We start from the raw sequence: 17201 nt of genomic DNA, 5'->3' as shown, positions 1-17201 counted from the left end.
TCACAGTGTGGTGGAAGTACAGCTCTGTAAAATATGAGGCAGCATTTGTGTGCCTTTATGTTCGTTTCTGTTCCCAGAACCCTCTCTCCCCTCACACCCTGCCTGCTCTGTCCTGGGATGTCACTGGATGTTCGCTGGAGCATAGGACCATCTTGGAAGCCAATTCTTTTCTCGCCTTTAGGATTGTGATGGAGAAAAGCAGGAAAATGAAGAATCCTGAAAAAAAAACGGACGTCATCAGTGGTAATATATTTACCTGAATACAGGTGGCTGACAGTCAAAACATTTAACAAGCACTAGAAAGATGCAAACTCCTTTGCTCTCTTCCACCAGCTCAATTTCTTAATCAGTAATAATTATTTGGATTAGTTCAAGTAGGGAGCTGTGTCAGCATGTGTAAGTTATAAAGGAACAAGTAAAGGAGAAAGAGAAGAAAAGAAAGAGAATGTTTTGACTTTGGAGCCTTCTTTGGGTGTGAGAGAGAGGGAAATAATCATTTTATTTGGATCATTCATTTCATCCACCTGACAGGATTTCAGTGAGCTGAAGCTTAACTTGGCAGGCACAGGGCAGGACAATATTGGGCCGTTGCAAGGGCATACAGTACCCACAGAAAAGCATCCTGAAGGCAGTTTAGAGATAGCAGTCAACTGGGCAGCATGTCTGGAGGAACATGCAAACTCCATACAGACATCACCAAGCTCCAGACAGGTCATAATCAAAGCCAGGCTTTGAGGCTCTGGACTTTATATGTTACTTAATCCTTATGAATGAATATAAAAATACTACTGTGTTGTTACAATGTCACACAGCAATGAAGTAACAGTATATTTGCAGGGTTTCATCTTCAATTTTTAACATTTCTTTTGGTACCACGGCAACTTCAGCCTTTTGTCTTCAGAGTGTTCTAAGGCAGGACAGTCGCGTGCTAGTGTAGCTGCCAGCAGGAACACATCCCAGTTTTTCGTAGGGACCGTACTGCTGCAGCCACAGGACTCACCTTGCAGGGAGTTGAACACAGAGAAGCAGATGAGCCCAGGCAGAGCCACGGGGCCGTAGCCCATGAAGGCGAAGCCCCAGGAGCTGCCCAGCAGCACGCTGAGGCCCAGCACAGTGCAGGCGTCCCTGCAGGCGTGCCTCCCGCTGCCTCCCGAGGGCTGGGAGCAGCGCATGGCCCAGACCCTGTGTGCGACCGCAGTCAGCACCGCCAGGGAGCAGAGGAAGAGCAGGGCCAGGTAGGCCAGGTTTAGCAGATACACCCCTCGCAGCTCCTCCGTCTTCAGCCAGCAACTGGGAGGTGACAGGAGGGAGAGACACCAGTATGTGAAGTGGTGATCTTAACTGGTAGGATTATTCTCCTGTTGGGGAGAGCCCAACCTTATTAGAAGAAGTATCCCCACATAAAAACACCAGTACTCTCCAGGTTTCTTTGACGTTTTCCATGTCACAGGGCTTGGAAGTCTATGCCAAAGCTGCTCAATTAATTCTAGCTTCAATTCAATGTAGTAAAGTGATCGGTGAAGAAAGAAATGCATCATTATGTTTCTCAGTCAGACTGTGCTGTGTAGGTGGGGGCATGATTTAATCAGTTTCACATTTCACAACATTCAGTGCTTGACCTCAGCAGCCTATGGTATGCAAGAATCCCAAGGACCCAGACACATGTATATCAATATCAAAACTATTTTAGAAATGCAATTGACGGGCAGTCAATTCTCTAGTCCACAAACACTGCAGTCATGTCCTGTGACCTTCAATTCCATCCTAGTGCTGTCCTGTCTTCTGTTTTTAACAGGACACGGTGGTCCAAGTCAGAACTGGCTGCTGTGTGAATGAAGTCTTTCAGTACTGGACAAGTACTCACAAGTGTCCATAGGTTTGATTGCCTGCGGTCTTGACTTCAAGCCGCCCATACTGGTTCAAGGAGCCGACGATGGTTACCAGCAGCAGCGGTGACCCTGGCTCGGGGGAGAGAGCGGTCAGAGAGAAAAGTCAAAGGAGAGGCTGCTAGACAGAAAGGAGAAGACATGGTGGGAAAAAACAGAGTGAAAGAGAGGGGGGAGGGAAGGTCACAGACCGAAAAAAAGAGCTCTTGGGGACTGTGGATGAGTACTTTAGTACTACAATGCCTGACTGAGGACTGACTTGCTTACATGTGAGCTATACACTCCACGCTACTAGTGCCAGCTATATAACCCAGTGTAGCTAACAGCAATGATTCTGTGTTAGTGCCAGCGTATAGAGGCACCAGCTTGGAACTTCTGCTGCTGAAGGTGCTCCAGCCACTTGTCCACTACGTGTAACAGACGCAGGCTATTTCCACAGGTCAGCGGGGACAAAGCTCAAGATGGCATCTGGCCACAAGCGCAGCCTGCCGGCAGCCGGGGTCTCACCCCACCCGAAGAGACAGAGCTTCAGCACGTAGTGGCGGAAGTAGGAGTTGAAGACGCGGACGACGAGCAGGTAGAGGTGCAGCGTCTCGATGGCCATCCAGTTGAGGCTGCTGAGCAGGGCGTAGTGCATGACCCCCCCGGCGAGGGCACACAGGGCGCCGCTCCCCAGGGACGCCAGCTTCTCGTTCACCAGGAACAGCAGGTAGAGCAGGAGCAGGGACGCGCTCAGGCACACGTGGATGGTGCCCGTCTGGTCTCTGCGGGCTTGCCTGCGGTGTGAACAGGACAGGGAAACGCAACCAGGCTGAGTCCTGCCACAGTATAAACACACCTGTGCAGGTTCATCACACAGGCCCAATACAGCTGTTTGTCTGGTCATCCTCTGGAGCAACAGTGCTGCTCCAGCCCTGGTACTGTCCCAGGTTACATTGCCAGCAGAAATGGGTACATTGTGCTTCTGTCAACATAGAACTGCCTTTCACTTGACCACACCTTCTCTTCTGCTGTCGCCAGCCAGCCAATTCAGAAGAAATATAAAATAGAAGAAACTGGCAGAGACTACAAAGCCTTTTGAGCTTTTGAGCCTTTGGAGAGATTATGAGGGGCCCTTATACATGTAATCAAAATCCTCAAGGGCACTGACGAAATGGGCAGTGAAATGTAAACTAGAGTACACAAGCGAATACTAAGCAGAAGTACATTTGAATCTAAGAAAAGGAGGCCCTTCTATACACAAAGGGCTGCAGGAGAGTGGAACAAGTTTTACAGCCATGTTGTTGAAGCTGATACCCCGTCTTCTTTCAAGAAATGGTTGGATGAGAGCCTTGGATCAATTAGCTACTAACTGCCACACAAGCTGGACGGGCCAGATGCTCTCCTCATTTGTAACCTTTCCTGTGTTCTAAAAAGTAATCAAAGAACTGTTCCACACTGACTTGTAGACAAAGTAGATGGTAATGCTGAGGACTGAGAACACAGCTGACACTCCGCAGCCGATGAGGGAAATGTAGGTCAAGGCCACCAGTGCCACCTGGTTCAGCACACTGCTTGTCCCAGGAACTTGCTGGGAAAAAAAATAATGCAAAAAAAAACAGGTTTTAAAATCACCCTTGGATTTAGAGGAATTAACAAATACATTAAGCATTAAACCTTTGGCTAAACTGATACTTACTTTAACCAATGTACTCTTATGAAAGCTACACTTTCCAAATCTGGTATCATATCATTATTGGACAACGTTTTAATATCCCCCTAATTTGAACAGACTCTCTCCAGCTGAGCTACCGTTACCTCTCCTGCAAACAATTATAACTAAACACTGACTGTCTGAGGAGGCAGAGTACAGGGTGAATACACTTAGTAAAAAGACAAATTGAGTATTTTCTTGATAATTTTTTTTTAAAAAGTTAAAATGAAGGCAACTAAAATAAAAAACAAATCAGAAAACAACTGAAAATATAGCAGACTATATTTTTGTATCATAATCATATATTCCCAATTTTGCGGTGAGGCCAGACAGGGCGGATGTTCTCACCAGCAGCAGGGCAAAGAAGGTGAGGTGCTGGCACTGACACACAGTCTGGTTGTTGCCTGAGACCGTCACACACCCCGACGTGTTCCACTGACCTCTGCCTGGCAGCACAGGGGAGACGTGACAGCGGGACATCTGGTCCACCCTCCACAGCGCACATCGAATTGTGCCACCAGTTTCATTAGGGGAGACTTTAGGAAGGCCAGATTATGCAAACCCATGGCTGTCGAGTGGGGACATCGCTGTTATTGTCCTTTGCCCCAAAATTGTAGGGGTCTCTGGACTTTTTTTCATCTCAAACACAGAACACTGGGATTTTAAACCCAACTTCAGCACTATGGATTATTAGAGACTGGGATATTATTACATTTTTTCAACTCCTGAAGTGTAAATGGAGAATAAACATCTCCAAGACAGGAGAAACAAAAGTGGTTTGTGGTTCAAAAGTTGAAGCTCTTTTGTGATATTCAATCATTATGTACAGAAATCATACATTTGTAGTATATACTGTATATGGAGATCATGCCCCTTATTATTAACTATATATTATATATAGTGTATATACTGTACATAGTACCTACTATGCCATATACAGTATGCTATATACACATCTCATTACATAACCTCAATACGTAATCTCATTAGTTGTTCCTAAGAAATTCAAATTCATACGCTTTTCTTCCATCATGTGATATGGGAGATTTCAAATCAGGATATAACCAGCTCAGCTGCTGTATATTCATTCAGATGTTCCTTCTGACTGAGGAAGTCACTGGGCAGAAAAGATTAGTTCATATTGAAGAAAGAAAGTAGGGTGGACTGGACTAGGAAGAGAAAAGCAGTCAGTTTCAGGAAAAGAAGGGACATTCTATTTTTTTATATTTACCGTTTTCCATGGGAACCCAAAAAGAGCATGTTCTGTTCCCCTGAAAGAGAAGGTTTAGATGGGTAAGGGAAATTGAGGAAAATCGACAGGTCTCCTGTAGCTCAGATTACCAGGTCATAGCGCCGCGTGGCTCTGCAGGGTTATACTTTCTCAGGGTCTCTCACCACTGACAATGAAGGAGCTCAATGCCACCAGCTTCCCAAGAGAACAAAAAAAGCCAAAAAGGGCATTGGCCTATCGCACTTAGAAAAAACAGCAGCTAAAATTACTGTAAATATGATACGTATATGAAATGGCATTTGGAAAAAAACTGGGAACATTTAAGAAACCCACCTAGATTAAAGGGGGGGGGTTACATTTTAAGTAAGTTTCAGAGCTGGAAAAGGATCAGGTCTTTGAACAGACCTTTATTGCAACAGTGGAAACTAGCTGTTTGTAACAGCTGCCCATGGGTGCTAACTTTGACTTCATACTGTATAAATCAAAAAGTAGAATGAGAAGTCAGTGAGACACTTAAGTCTCCTGCAACATTGCAGCTGGGCGAAGACCTTGTTAACATTCACGTCCACAACACATGACCATATACACACTATAAACGCATTCTCACAAGCGTACATTCTTATGATGTGGCTTTGATTGTGGTAGAACAGAATGGACAATACCTTTGTTCCTGCCTTGTGAGAAAAGGTGATGTTGACTGTGTTGGTGAGATTGGAGATAGTGGAGTTCCCCAGGACCACCCCGATGACGAGGTTCTCGAAGAGCGTTCTGTTCTGCTCGTCCTGTCGAACGAACGCAGGGTGAAAAGGAACACTGAGATGGACGTCTCTATAACACGTGGTGGTGCTGAAGTCAGGAATTTCAACCCTGCCTCCGCCTTACGGCACTGAACACCTGAGGTGGAGCAGAGCCAATATAAGAGAATTCCTCTCACAAAGGCGGTGTTCTGCCTGCAGAACATCTCCTTCTCCGGGTCATCTTCAATCATGCCAGCAGCCACCAGCCAATCTTCCTGACTCACCCAGGGCATCGCAACATCTTTGGCTGTTCTCGTGTTCACATCAGAAGACCGCCCATTTCGACTGTTTATTTATTCAGATTTGTAACCAGCTTATTTTGTCACTTTGACCTCAGCTTTCACCTGCCGTTTTTGTGAAACCACATGAATTATGCCCAGCGTTTTGTTATCTCCAGGAGAAATACCACTTCATTCACCAACCTGTCTGTTCACTATTTAAATGTGTAAATAGCATTATGTACTGTATGCTCCTAATGAGCCATTGATGTAAACCTTGGACTCATTGTGCGTCAGCCTGTAACATCCAGAGAGCATGTTCAAGGTGCTTGATGAATGAGGCTCAGGGTAGGGATGATCATCAGTGTACCAAGGCCTTGTCAACTTCAGTCAGCATTAAACATGTCTTCTCTTGCTTACCCTGAACTGAGATATGTTCTTATACACAACAACAGCAACCGTAAAGGATCTTGAGGTCTGCCTTCTGGCTTGTCTCATTGCTTCCTCTGGTATGCTAACGCGCCAGTTATCGATTTCCTGAAAGAAACACATCAATTTCACACACAGATGCTGTCATTTCTGCTAAAACAGGATTTTAGTTGCCCAGATATTTACTAATATCAATAAATCTGTGTCTTAGCTTAAAGTGCGGGTGTTATTACACAAAATGAATCAGCGGTTTCCTGGTTAACTCTCCTGTGTAAAATTGAAGGTGCTCCACTGCATTAGCTTTTGGTGTCTCATTGTAACAGCCTTGAAGACCATCCTTCAATTGACCTAATTGCCACTGACATTGTGGGGTCTTTGTGGACCAAGCCACAGGCACATTGACGTTTGGAAAGTGAAATTACCACATTAGCTATTGCCTGTGGTAGCAAGAACACGGGCATCAGATAAAGACGGGTACAAGCTGCTGGCATTGTGGATCTGTTTTGACCTGAAGTTATTTTTAATACTGTAAACTTTAAAGGTTAGAAAATATTACAGTTATTGATAATAAGCTTGTTTACATCACAAAACAAGGATACCCTTTCTAAATCTCTGAATTTTTAATTAACGGTTTTGTTATGAAAGGCCTTATTCATAAGGGCAGTGTGAAATTGTTGTGCATTGTTGTGCTTTGCTTTCTATCAAGTGGCTGAAAATGGAAATGGAAATTTTGTCAAATTTAGTTTATTGGAAGTCAGTAGCATATTCAGTTACATTTTCTATCTTTTTAAAAATTTGCCTTTAAAAATCACAAGCTTATCTTTGCTTTTTAGAAGCCAAATGTCTCAAAGTTGCCTACCGGTGTATAGAGGTGAAAACCTCCATGCGTCCTGTTAGTGTCGCTTAACTGGCCACTAGAGGGCGCAGTGAATTCAGCCAGATTTCATCTTCCAGAAAAACTTTTACACCCCTGGGCCTTTAAAAGTCCAGCTCCAAAGACCTAGGTTCTACTGGTCTTCATGACAGCTTAAGGGTTTGATACCTAAATTATTTATAATATTTAACATTTTTTGGCATTTAAAAACTGCTTTTCATAATGCAAAAACTAAATTAAATTTAAAAAGGTCTTTTGAGGCTGTCGAAAAAGTGTTAAAGAAGTCCAATTACTTTGACGATTACAGAGACTGAGCAGGAACAAACTAGAGCAGTCTTCTTAATAAAGACCGGGTCAGTCCAGGGAAACTGAGATGTGAGCATCTGTGACAAACTCATCTGTGAACGTCCTCCTGGGAGGTTCGTCAAAACAGGATTTCTCACTGAACACAGAGAGTCACTCTTCCAATGAGAAAACAAACAACAGCTTTAGAAAGGTAGTGGTATAGCACTCATAAATACAAAATAAATTTGCTACTAATAGATTGATGCTGTCAGGGTGTTGGGTAGTTCTGCTAACTCTGCTGTCCTGTGTCTTCAAGGCAGCCCTGACCTCATTTCTCTCACCTCTTCACGTGTGGGGTCTTCAAAGGTCATTGGATTGTAATTGGTTCCTTCCACATGTCTCTCGTCCACATACACTTGTCTGTCAGTCAACACAGATTAAAAGCTTATTGGACAGCACTGCTGGGGACATCATTTTGTTATTGGAATGAGTAAGTGTGAATATAAGTAGGCTGGGTAAATTTATCTTTAATATTTATGAATTAATCTGGGATCTTTAATACTACATGCTAGGATACGTGTTCAATAATCTTGTTTACTGAGCCAAATGAATCAATGTATGATTTGGCTCCAAATGTACACTAGCTCCTTAGACTGCATATTATTTCCCCTCAATGGTTTGACAATTGTCAGGATTTGAGTTATTCTATGAAATAGACAAGGCAGAAGTGCTTCATCTGTGAGACAACACTGTGAAGACAGTTGGAAGAATGGCACAGTTTTGTTCCTGTCCGGCAGGATTATAATCATACTGAAACAGCATTAGTCCTGCCTTGTTCCTGATGATTCCTCTGCTGAGATCCTACCAGGAATCAGCGGGTAAGAGACAGATGAACGACATTCTGATACGTACCTGTTGTCTACATTTTTTTTCGGGCAACATGTACATCCTAGCCGGTTGTTACACTCTTTTAAGATGTTACACAGATCTGAGCTTAAAATCTCATTTGGTCTCTGAGAGCATGTTACACATGAACAACTTGATGGCGATAAAGTATAGTTCACACTGGTACTGATCCCTGAAAAGAAAAAAAAACAATCTTTGCACTGTGGAGCCTCTGTGGTGGTGTGTGGGAATGAGGGGCAGATCAGGAATATGAAGAAAGTGTGTAGAATGTGTAGTGTTTTTTTCTAGTACAGGACGTTGCTGTAAACCTACTACATACAGAGAAGTCAGTGTCAATCAGAAGTGTAGTAAGAAGAAAGTGGGTGTTGGAAATGAACAAAAATAAGGCATGGATAGGTGAGTAATTATTATACTAGCAATCATGTCAGCGGGCTAAATGCAAGTGTCTGTTGATAGAAAACAACTGTTAGCCCAGAAGTTGCAATATGGTGGAACTTAAAAGCGTAATCAGATCCTTGTCAGGGGATGAAGCAGCCTTATAACCTGACTGTGTGCTGAAAAAGGAAAGATCTAGAGGGGGAATTTGAAGATGTGTGGGGGTTCACACCATCACACAGCTCAAGACTGTCTCATATGCTTCTGTGAACAGAAACGGCAGGAAACCTCAGGCATAGGGGCACAGAGATTCTGTGAAATTAACACTACAGAAACCTTGCGTTTGGCAGAATGGTTTAGAGATATTAAATGATGGATAAAACTAGCAGATGGAAGTGAAAGGCAGTCCCATTTAGATATCTGACCTTCAGAAGCCGGCTATGAAACAAACTAATAAGGGTTTTCTGACAGCTGAATATAACGTACTGTATATTTTTAAAATGGGTTGAAAGATTAAAAATCATAAAACTCAAAAGAGATAGAAGTCTATTGTTGTTGGAAACAGGGGTTGGGATAATAAATCCTACCTCTTCTGTCTTTCTTGAGTCCGTTGCTGAGGTGTGCAGCTAGACTGACGAGCAGCAGACTCCAGAAGGCTGTCATGCTCACCGCAGTGTCCGAAGTCACTGTCCAGAATCTGGGAAGGAAACTCCCATGAGGGGAATGGATACACAAGAACAGAGAAAAGGCACTGACGTGCCAGGAACACAAATTCAGTGTAATCTGATGCAATCTGAGCTTGGAAAAGATTTTCTATACTGGAACTAATGTACAATCATTTATAAACTACTCCGGATTAATTTATAGCGGATTCAATAATTTGCACTACAGGGACATTTTTATGAGGCTCGCTAAGTCCTATCAAAATCAAAGGGAAAACTTAAGGAAGTAATTTTCCTTCAATTACCTCTCATGCCTTTCAGGTGTCCTCCACCTCAAAGTTAGAAGACTGAATTCTCAGATCGATGTGTCTGTCGCCTGCCCCCTGCTCCAGCAATAATGAGGTTTACTGCTGGCTTTCTGAGCTCAGGCTGCAAGGAGAAGCTCCAGGCTGCATTTGGCTTGACATGCCCACATGCAAGCGATATACAAATGTTTACAAAGATGTGAGTCAGAATGCATTACTGTCAATAATGGAAATCATTGTTCTAGCCAACAGAACAGCAGAGTCACCAAGCAAATTCAAATAAAATTTGGAAATCTACATGAAGATTATTTGTTTATACAGTATTTGGAGATCATCAACAGAAACTGAGCCCACATCTGAAAGAAGTCTTTTGCTTTGAAAGTCCAGTTTCTTAGTCTGAGATCTGTCACACCAGCAAAAGAACTGAGTGTCATATGGCTACACTATATTACTTGTACTGTAGCAGAAAAAGGGAACGCAGCAGCTATTCAGGCTTCAGTGATTAAAAGTGAAAAAAGAAAGTGGACAGACTTACACCTGTGTAAATAACCTGTTTTACTTGGACAGGCTGAAAGAACCTGACTCAAGTATTCCAAATGTTGCACTGATAGTCAACCCAGTGGCATTCTTCAGAATCAAATGTGAAAAGCAAACCTGATGACACAAGTAGAAACTGCAGAGTGGTGCATTTTAAACCGAGAACAGGAGGCATTTTATCCACATTGTTGCTGGATTATGGAACAAGCTACCCAGCCAGGTAGCTGATACGCTGGAGCCGATAGGCTGGCTTCTTTCAAGAAATGGCTCGATGAGATGCTGGAGTCAATTAACAACTACCAAAGGGGCCAGATGGGCTACATGGCCTCTCATTTATAACCATTATGTTCTTAGCTTCATTCCTCATGCAGTTTGTCTCTATATTTCTAACTTAAAATGTGCTTTTACTTTTCTAAGTATGTACATAGTCTAGACATATTAAAAATAGTCAGAACATACAACTTCTGCCATTCTTTATTTCAGCAATATTTTACAATCTGATCCAATACAGATATTGGACACTAATAGCAATACCAGGGCTTGTACCCTGAACAGTTTATACCTTGGCTATATGCCTTGAAGTATTCAAAGTGGACACTTTTAATCCCTTATATTGGCTGGCAGAGCCTTCCTATGTTATAAAACTACACTCTTCTGATATAATGCTACCCTTACTATTACATCAGACACATGAGTCTCTTGTCACCTGGTTAAAACATACCCAGAATTGTACCTTGCACCTTGCTTAAGTTTCTCCATGTAAATCCAAATCACTGCTTGGAAAATCACATTTTTACATAGGGACAATATTATAAAGTACATTATTATTTTACTATGCCCTAGTTTGAGGTGCTTCAGCAAAGTAAAAAAGATCTTTAATGAATTATAGAAGTCTTGGGGGGTGCAATGCAGACGGTGATTCAAACGAAGGAAAGGCAGCAGTGTGGGAGAACCACTGCCGGAGGGGCCCGTGGTCTTTGGGCTGCTTTGAGCCGAGGGCTTGAGGTGCAGGGTTCAGTTAATGGTGAGGACATCACTCTGTATCTCATGGCTCAGCTGGGTCTGCAGATCGCTCAGCTTTTTCTTGAGGACAGCCAAGGCGGACATGACTATAGTCTCCGGCCGCAGGGAACCACATGACTCCACATTGTAGTAGAACCTTGGGGAAACAGAAAAAAGTCAACACTTGGCACCCATGTAAACACCATTAATAGGCCGGGGTGCCTCATATACTGTACACTCACTGGCCACAACATTAGGAATCCTCCATCAAATCAATGGACAACAGTGGACGGCACTGCAGGGTCACCTCCAGGACCAGGAAGCACACATTAAAAATTTTACCAGAACACAAAAATCACCAGATCTCAATCCTACTTAAACCTGGGGAATGTGCAGTTCACTCCCACACTTCTCCACATTCATCACAATCTCAAACAAAGCCAAAGTTACAAAACTCATGAATATTACTGTTACCTATACATTTATGCATACTGCCCATACTTCTGTTTTATATTGCTACTTTCGACTGTTGCTGGTACACATGCTATTGTTCTATGTTCCTGCCTCAAACAAATTTGATGTAATTTGTTATGCGAGTACACAGGCAAGTAAGCTTTTCATTGTACTCAGGTACATATGACAGTCAACTTGTAACTTGATACAATGATTGACAGAACTTTTGAGCAGAGAATTAAGAGCTTAAGTGGTAGACTCTTACAGCGACTGTACTGGACAACACAATCAAGAGCGTTAATGCACCTCCACCGCAGAAGAAGACACCTCCAGTAGCTGGTTTCTCCCAGTGTGACACTCACCTCTCTGGTTTTCCATTGGGATCATAGGGTGCCTGTACCTCTTCCTCATCAATCTCCGAGTATTCACTCTTCGGCCTGAAGAAGAACCCAACAACAAAAGGTATAAGAAAAGGGGAAACCTAAGAATCTGACATCTCAATAATGTCTTAGTTTGTCTTCAGCTTGTGCAAAGCATACCATTCCTCTGGGCGGGGGTAGACGGTGTGCCTCAGTGCATTGTCCGGATCATACTCAAAGGACACCCCCGCAGTGGGGTTCCACTTGGCATGCTCCTTGCCAAAGCCCTTCTTGGCATAGGCTCTGAGTCGGAGCTCCTGGCCCTTGCGCAGTTTCACCAGCAGGATATCTCAAGACAGACAGGAGGGGTGGGGGTTAGTCTGGGCACTGCGATGTAGCAGTGAAATGTGATATGAAATGTGATACTGTCAAAATAAAAACATGACAAAGAGTCTGCCAGAAAACTTTGCAAATAACACTGTTAGTTGGACACGGAAGTGTAAGAGAATTAAGGAACTAGAACACCTGGGGAATCTTTGAAGGAAAATACTGTCAATGCTTCCATGAGTTTTTCAGGAATTTGAAAAAAAACTGAGCTAGGTAAAGACTAAACCACTGCTTCACATGAGCAACAATATGAGTGATGGACAGAAGAAATTACAAAACATGGCCAATCATGGTGACGTTTTGGCCATTCCACAAACTGACAAGTGGATCAACTCTTACCATCTTGTTCAACATAGTCATTAGGATCATTGTCCCGGCTCCGTGAGGTTACCTAAAGAGACAAGAAGGCTGTTACTTTTAAATCAGAAAACCGGTATCTCATAAATATTATTTCACACAACCAATTTCCATGAATAGTTCTTTTACGAACAACTACTGCAGGACACTCAATGAATTAATGTGATGAAGGAGTACTGGGCAAATTAATTAATTTGTAATATAGCACTGCATATCAACACTAGCTGCTACAAGTTATGAGTTTTAAGTCCAAGGCACTTGCAACAATTACATGCAAGGGATGTGTTCCCGAGGCTGCCAGCACTTGCAGCTAGTAACGAATTGCTCTTCTCTCATCTATAACATTTAAGGAGTGCCTGAATCTCCAGGGCAAATGATAAACCCAACGATACCATGTATACCTATGACGGACAGACGCTGCTGCCCACTTGATTTTGTCCACATGAAGAGCCATAAATTTAAGCTCCTAACTTCTCTTATGTAACCCCAAATAGCTCACTATTATGAACGTAAAGCCTCTTGCTGTTTCCAAACTCACATCTCAGCCAAAGCGATGAAGGTCCACCGCAATCGGTTGGTCCTAGGAGGGGTAAAGACAGAGGCAGTGTGGGGTTCTGGGCGACTCACCGGAATGACCCTGGGGTTGTTGGAGAGGAGATCCCGGGACGTGACGTGGCGCGTCTGGTCCTCTGTGCACCGCACGTCCAGAGTCAGCTCCACGGAGCACTCAGGGCAGAACTCGTCACACGTGCAGTCCTGAGGGGAGGAAGGGTCATTCCCTGACCGGCACGCCCCCGCAAGACGACACCGGGACTGTGACAGCTTGAGCTCTTGCCCCCCCTCCCAATCCCATTGTTTTTACATCCACCATTTGCACTTTTAAGTGTCTAATAAGGCAATCACAGATTATAAATTATACAAAGAAAGACATTCTTGAAAATATTTTCAAGAAAGAAGTCATAAAAAAAGAGTACAAGTAATAGGTTTATTCCATGCTGAAAAAAAGAAGAAAGAAAACAACGTTTCGGCCATGGAGCCTTCTTCAGGCCGAAACGTTGTGTTTTCTTTCTTCTTTTTTCAGCATGGAATAAACCTATTACTTGTTCCTTTGCAGCCTACGCATGCTGACGCAGCTACGCACATGAAATAAAAAAAGAGTACTGCCATTCAAATGACCTAAAGTAATAGCAATGGGGCTATTTGGGTTTGTCACTGGGTTAAGGCTCTTCTGCATCTTCAAGTAGACATTCTCTATAATGCAGCCTCCTGGATTTCTCAAGGCACTGAAATTCCTATCATAAGAAAATTCCAACAGCACATTTTTTCTTGTCTTCTTTGGAACACGAATTTCCTTTTCTCCAGAAAACACTTCCTTGCAATTTTTATATAGATGCTTATGAGTTAAAAATAATGACTGAGCTACATGGATGAAGCTGCAAAACATGAGACCCTACCCTTGAATACTGCATCTTATCCACAATGTCATCACTGGTGAGGGGAATCAGACCTGAAAAGAACAGCAAAAAATAAATAGCTTGTGCTTTGATGCATAATGCTTTTTTAAGTCATTTTGTAACAGCCAATTAGCCATTAACCCAATCGAAACACCTATACTAAAGAGCTGATGAACCTAGGTGTTTACACACTTAAAAACTGTGGTAGATCCAGGATAAAAAAAACCAAAATATGCCATCAGCACCATAGGAAAACAAACAAACTTCCCTGTGCTTGTACACATCCACTTTTATTAGGGTTTGCTTTAGCATGAAAGTGTTATTTATAATATCTCCAGCCACAAGGCCACAAGCATGTACAGTACTATCTATTCAACTACAAAACAAGAAACATGCAAAAACATTTCACAGATCTACTTTGCATGTTCTTTTTCACAAGCTGAATGCACTTTCTTCCTGATGGCTCATGCTTTGTAAACTTGAGGATATTTTTTCCCAAATGAAAACATACAGGAGATACTGGTATTAAAAATGTTACTCTACCTAAATTTATTACCGAAACATGGTAAGTCTGGATATGCAGCTGTGAGGGAATATTTGTTCTCCAAAACCAATTCAGCTAAGTGAACAGGAAATAAACACAAGCTGGTGAAAGCCAATGAACTCACCCACTCTGTGGGCAATGAACTCATCGTGGAGGACAGAGGAGTTGGCATCAATCTGGACCCAGTCAATAGCTGTAGAACAAAATTAAAAACCAGGCAGAAGTCAATAAATCAAACTCACATGCACAGATGATTTTCTTGTGATCATGTGTTGCTGGACAAGAAAATACAGGCACGCGTCTTTAAATCATCACACACAAAGTATTCTTTACCTATTGTCGGGACTTCAGCCATGAACACCCGCCGAATGGAGTTTGCCACTCTGAAATATTCATTAAAAAAAAGTAGTATTATACAGTAAATAAGGCAAGATGCAAGAAACAACCACAGGGCTTAGGATGTCCTCTGAATTATCCACCGTTGCTGGCCAGATTAAAGATGCTAGATTTTCTACTTAACATATACAGGCTGAGAATGCTGATAATACTAATCCTAATGATAATGATAAAAATAATAAATTCCATACACTCATATAGCACTTTTTTGGAGACTCCACTCATTACACTTTACAGGTAATGACCAAGGAGAGTCAGCTCTGAAACTAGTTAAATGCATTTATATACTGTGAGCTGTGAAATACAAAGGAGTCAGTGAACCATAATCAATCCAACTAAAGGTGAAGTAGGAGATGAAAGACAAGCAAAAACATATAATAGCGAAAAAGATGGATATAGAGATGCATTCAAGAATAAAAATGGCTAAAATTTATCTGGAAATTCAGTCTTAAACAGTAAAGAAATGGGCTACAGTACAGACTAAAAAACTGCAGTAAAGCACTGGGTTGCTTTAAAGAAGGATGATTCTCTTCCTCTTCCTAAAGCTAGGGAAACAAACAACCACACCATCTCTTACGTACCGCCTTCTAGGATGAAATAATGTTCAAAGTAGCAGATCAGTTAAATAGGGACACTTGAATAAACCATATTCGTTACACTTTATAAATTAGCAAACAACGTTGTTAAAGACCGAGAGCTCGACAATGCAAGTTGATAGATAAAATAAGACCATCTAGTCTGATGATCTGTTTTCATTTTACGGTTTCTATGACTGAATATCTAATTAAAGCTACGTTTTTTTCTCGTGAATTCTTGGAGGATAAGACAGAATCCTAAACGAACGTACAAACAGAAAAACTCATCAGTCTTCATCTCAACCAAAAGATGAAATAGTTGCTAAACAGCATACCATATACACTGCTACCAAACTACTAAAAATAAAAAGAATAAAGAACTAAAACTACAAAATAAAGATTTAGCTACAGTTGTTCTAATTTAAACTACTATTGTGCTCTAGTTACAAAACCCATGTGAGTTTTTATTGGATACTCACGCCAAATCGGTGTTCTCTATAACAAATTTCACATTCTCGTCCGTAAGTTCTGTAATTTTTACTGTCGGTTGATTGGCATACGGCATGGCAGCGTCCCGCTAAAGTGTAAACTGTCTTAAAGACAATTAAAACAAATCACAACTCACGAACTCTCGATAACGAAACTATTCCCATCCACTCATCTCCTGACCTAAGGCGGGACTTCCGGTCGGTCGGCGTGTTTGACACGGAAGAGTTTCGAATAGCCAATCGCAGGCCGCTCAAAGTATCACTATATAAACAAATGACATTACTAATGATCGCACCTTATGGTAAGTAGCATATTTAGGCGCCCCCCCACGACACTATGAGAAAATGTTGTGTCGTCCAGCTTTCTTAAAGGGAGAACACCACTTTGACCACGTCTTCTTTTAGAGCATATTTTGTATGCATGTTGGACCTCCTCCTTTTTAAAAGGGACAAGGGACACCACGCTGTATCCTGGATTCGTTTTAAGGAGATAATGTAGCCTTTTTGTATACTGTATATGTAATTAATATACAAGAGCACAACACAAATTCATTTTCATTGCTAGGGTTATAGGTGTATGATTCTGCAGCCTTGCAGTCATTGATGCTGTACAAAAAGGCATAATTTCAATTTTTCTTGTCACATTTCCCACCTGGAAGCAAGACCTTTGCGTCAGACTTAGCCCTCACATCAGAATTTAGTACTTTCATCAAACTGTCAAAATATACAAACATTTAAAATTCTTGGCGATGAGGTAACCCAGCACATGGGTACATTATTGCAATAATTTATAAGCTGCTTCAAATCTACTGCTTTGACACAAGGGGCAGCCTGCATGTGTAACTGTGCTGTGTAATAGATATTGAACACAACACATGAACAGCAGCAAAAAGCTCAACGCTCATGCAAAGATCATTTCTGAACTCAGATTAATGTTTTGACCTGTCACAGTCGAGCTACTTAACAAAAGAGTCAACAGCCCTCAAAC

At 42.1% G+C, this 17201-nt stretch overlaps 2 protein-coding genes across 2 annotated transcripts; both read right to left on the bottom strand.

The window, feature by feature from the left end:
* LOC148817067 (adhesion G protein-coupled receptor G5-like) lies at positions 1-9739 on the bottom strand. The gene is made up of 13 exons (XM_088939208.1): positions 9662-9739; positions 9282-9391; positions 8314-8491; positions 7755-7839; positions 6246-6362; positions 5473-5592; positions 4811-4850; positions 3928-4025; positions 3329-3456; positions 2394-2662; positions 1865-1958; positions 1001-1290; positions 1-216 (listed from the first exon to the last, which is right to left on the bottom strand). Exons 2-13 carry the CDS (start codon positions 9355-9357, stop codon positions 92-94), a joined length of 1620 nt encoding a protein of 539 aa, XP_088795334.1. The 5' UTR covers positions 9358-9391; positions 9662-9739; the 3' UTR covers positions 1-91.
* Positions 9740-10656: 917 nt separating this feature from the next.
* On the bottom strand, positions 10657-16399 carry polr2c (RNA polymerase II subunit C). The gene is made up of 9 exons (XM_088938954.1): positions 16205-16399; positions 15088-15137; positions 14879-14947; positions 14211-14263; positions 13384-13512; positions 12739-12790; positions 12193-12361; positions 12016-12090; positions 10657-11357 (listed from the first exon to the last, which is right to left on the bottom strand). The coding sequence occupies exons 1-9, from the start codon at positions 16288-16290 to the stop codon at positions 11213-11215; spliced, it is 828 nt and encodes a 275-aa protein (XP_088795080.1). The 5' UTR covers positions 16291-16399; the 3' UTR covers positions 10657-11212.
* Between the last annotated feature and the right edge of the window lie 802 nt (positions 16400-17201).

The sequence above is a fragment of the Atractosteus spatula genome, chromosome 21, assembly GCF_055471065.1.
Source record: "Atractosteus spatula isolate fAtrSpa1 chromosome 21, fAtrSpa1.hap1, whole genome shotgun sequence".
Lineage (NCBI taxonomy): Eukaryota > Metazoa > Chordata > Actinopteri > Semionotiformes > Lepisosteidae > Atractosteus > Atractosteus spatula.
The sequence above is the reverse complement of the archived record's forward strand: the minus strand, read 5'-3'. Positions and strand labels throughout refer to the sequence as shown.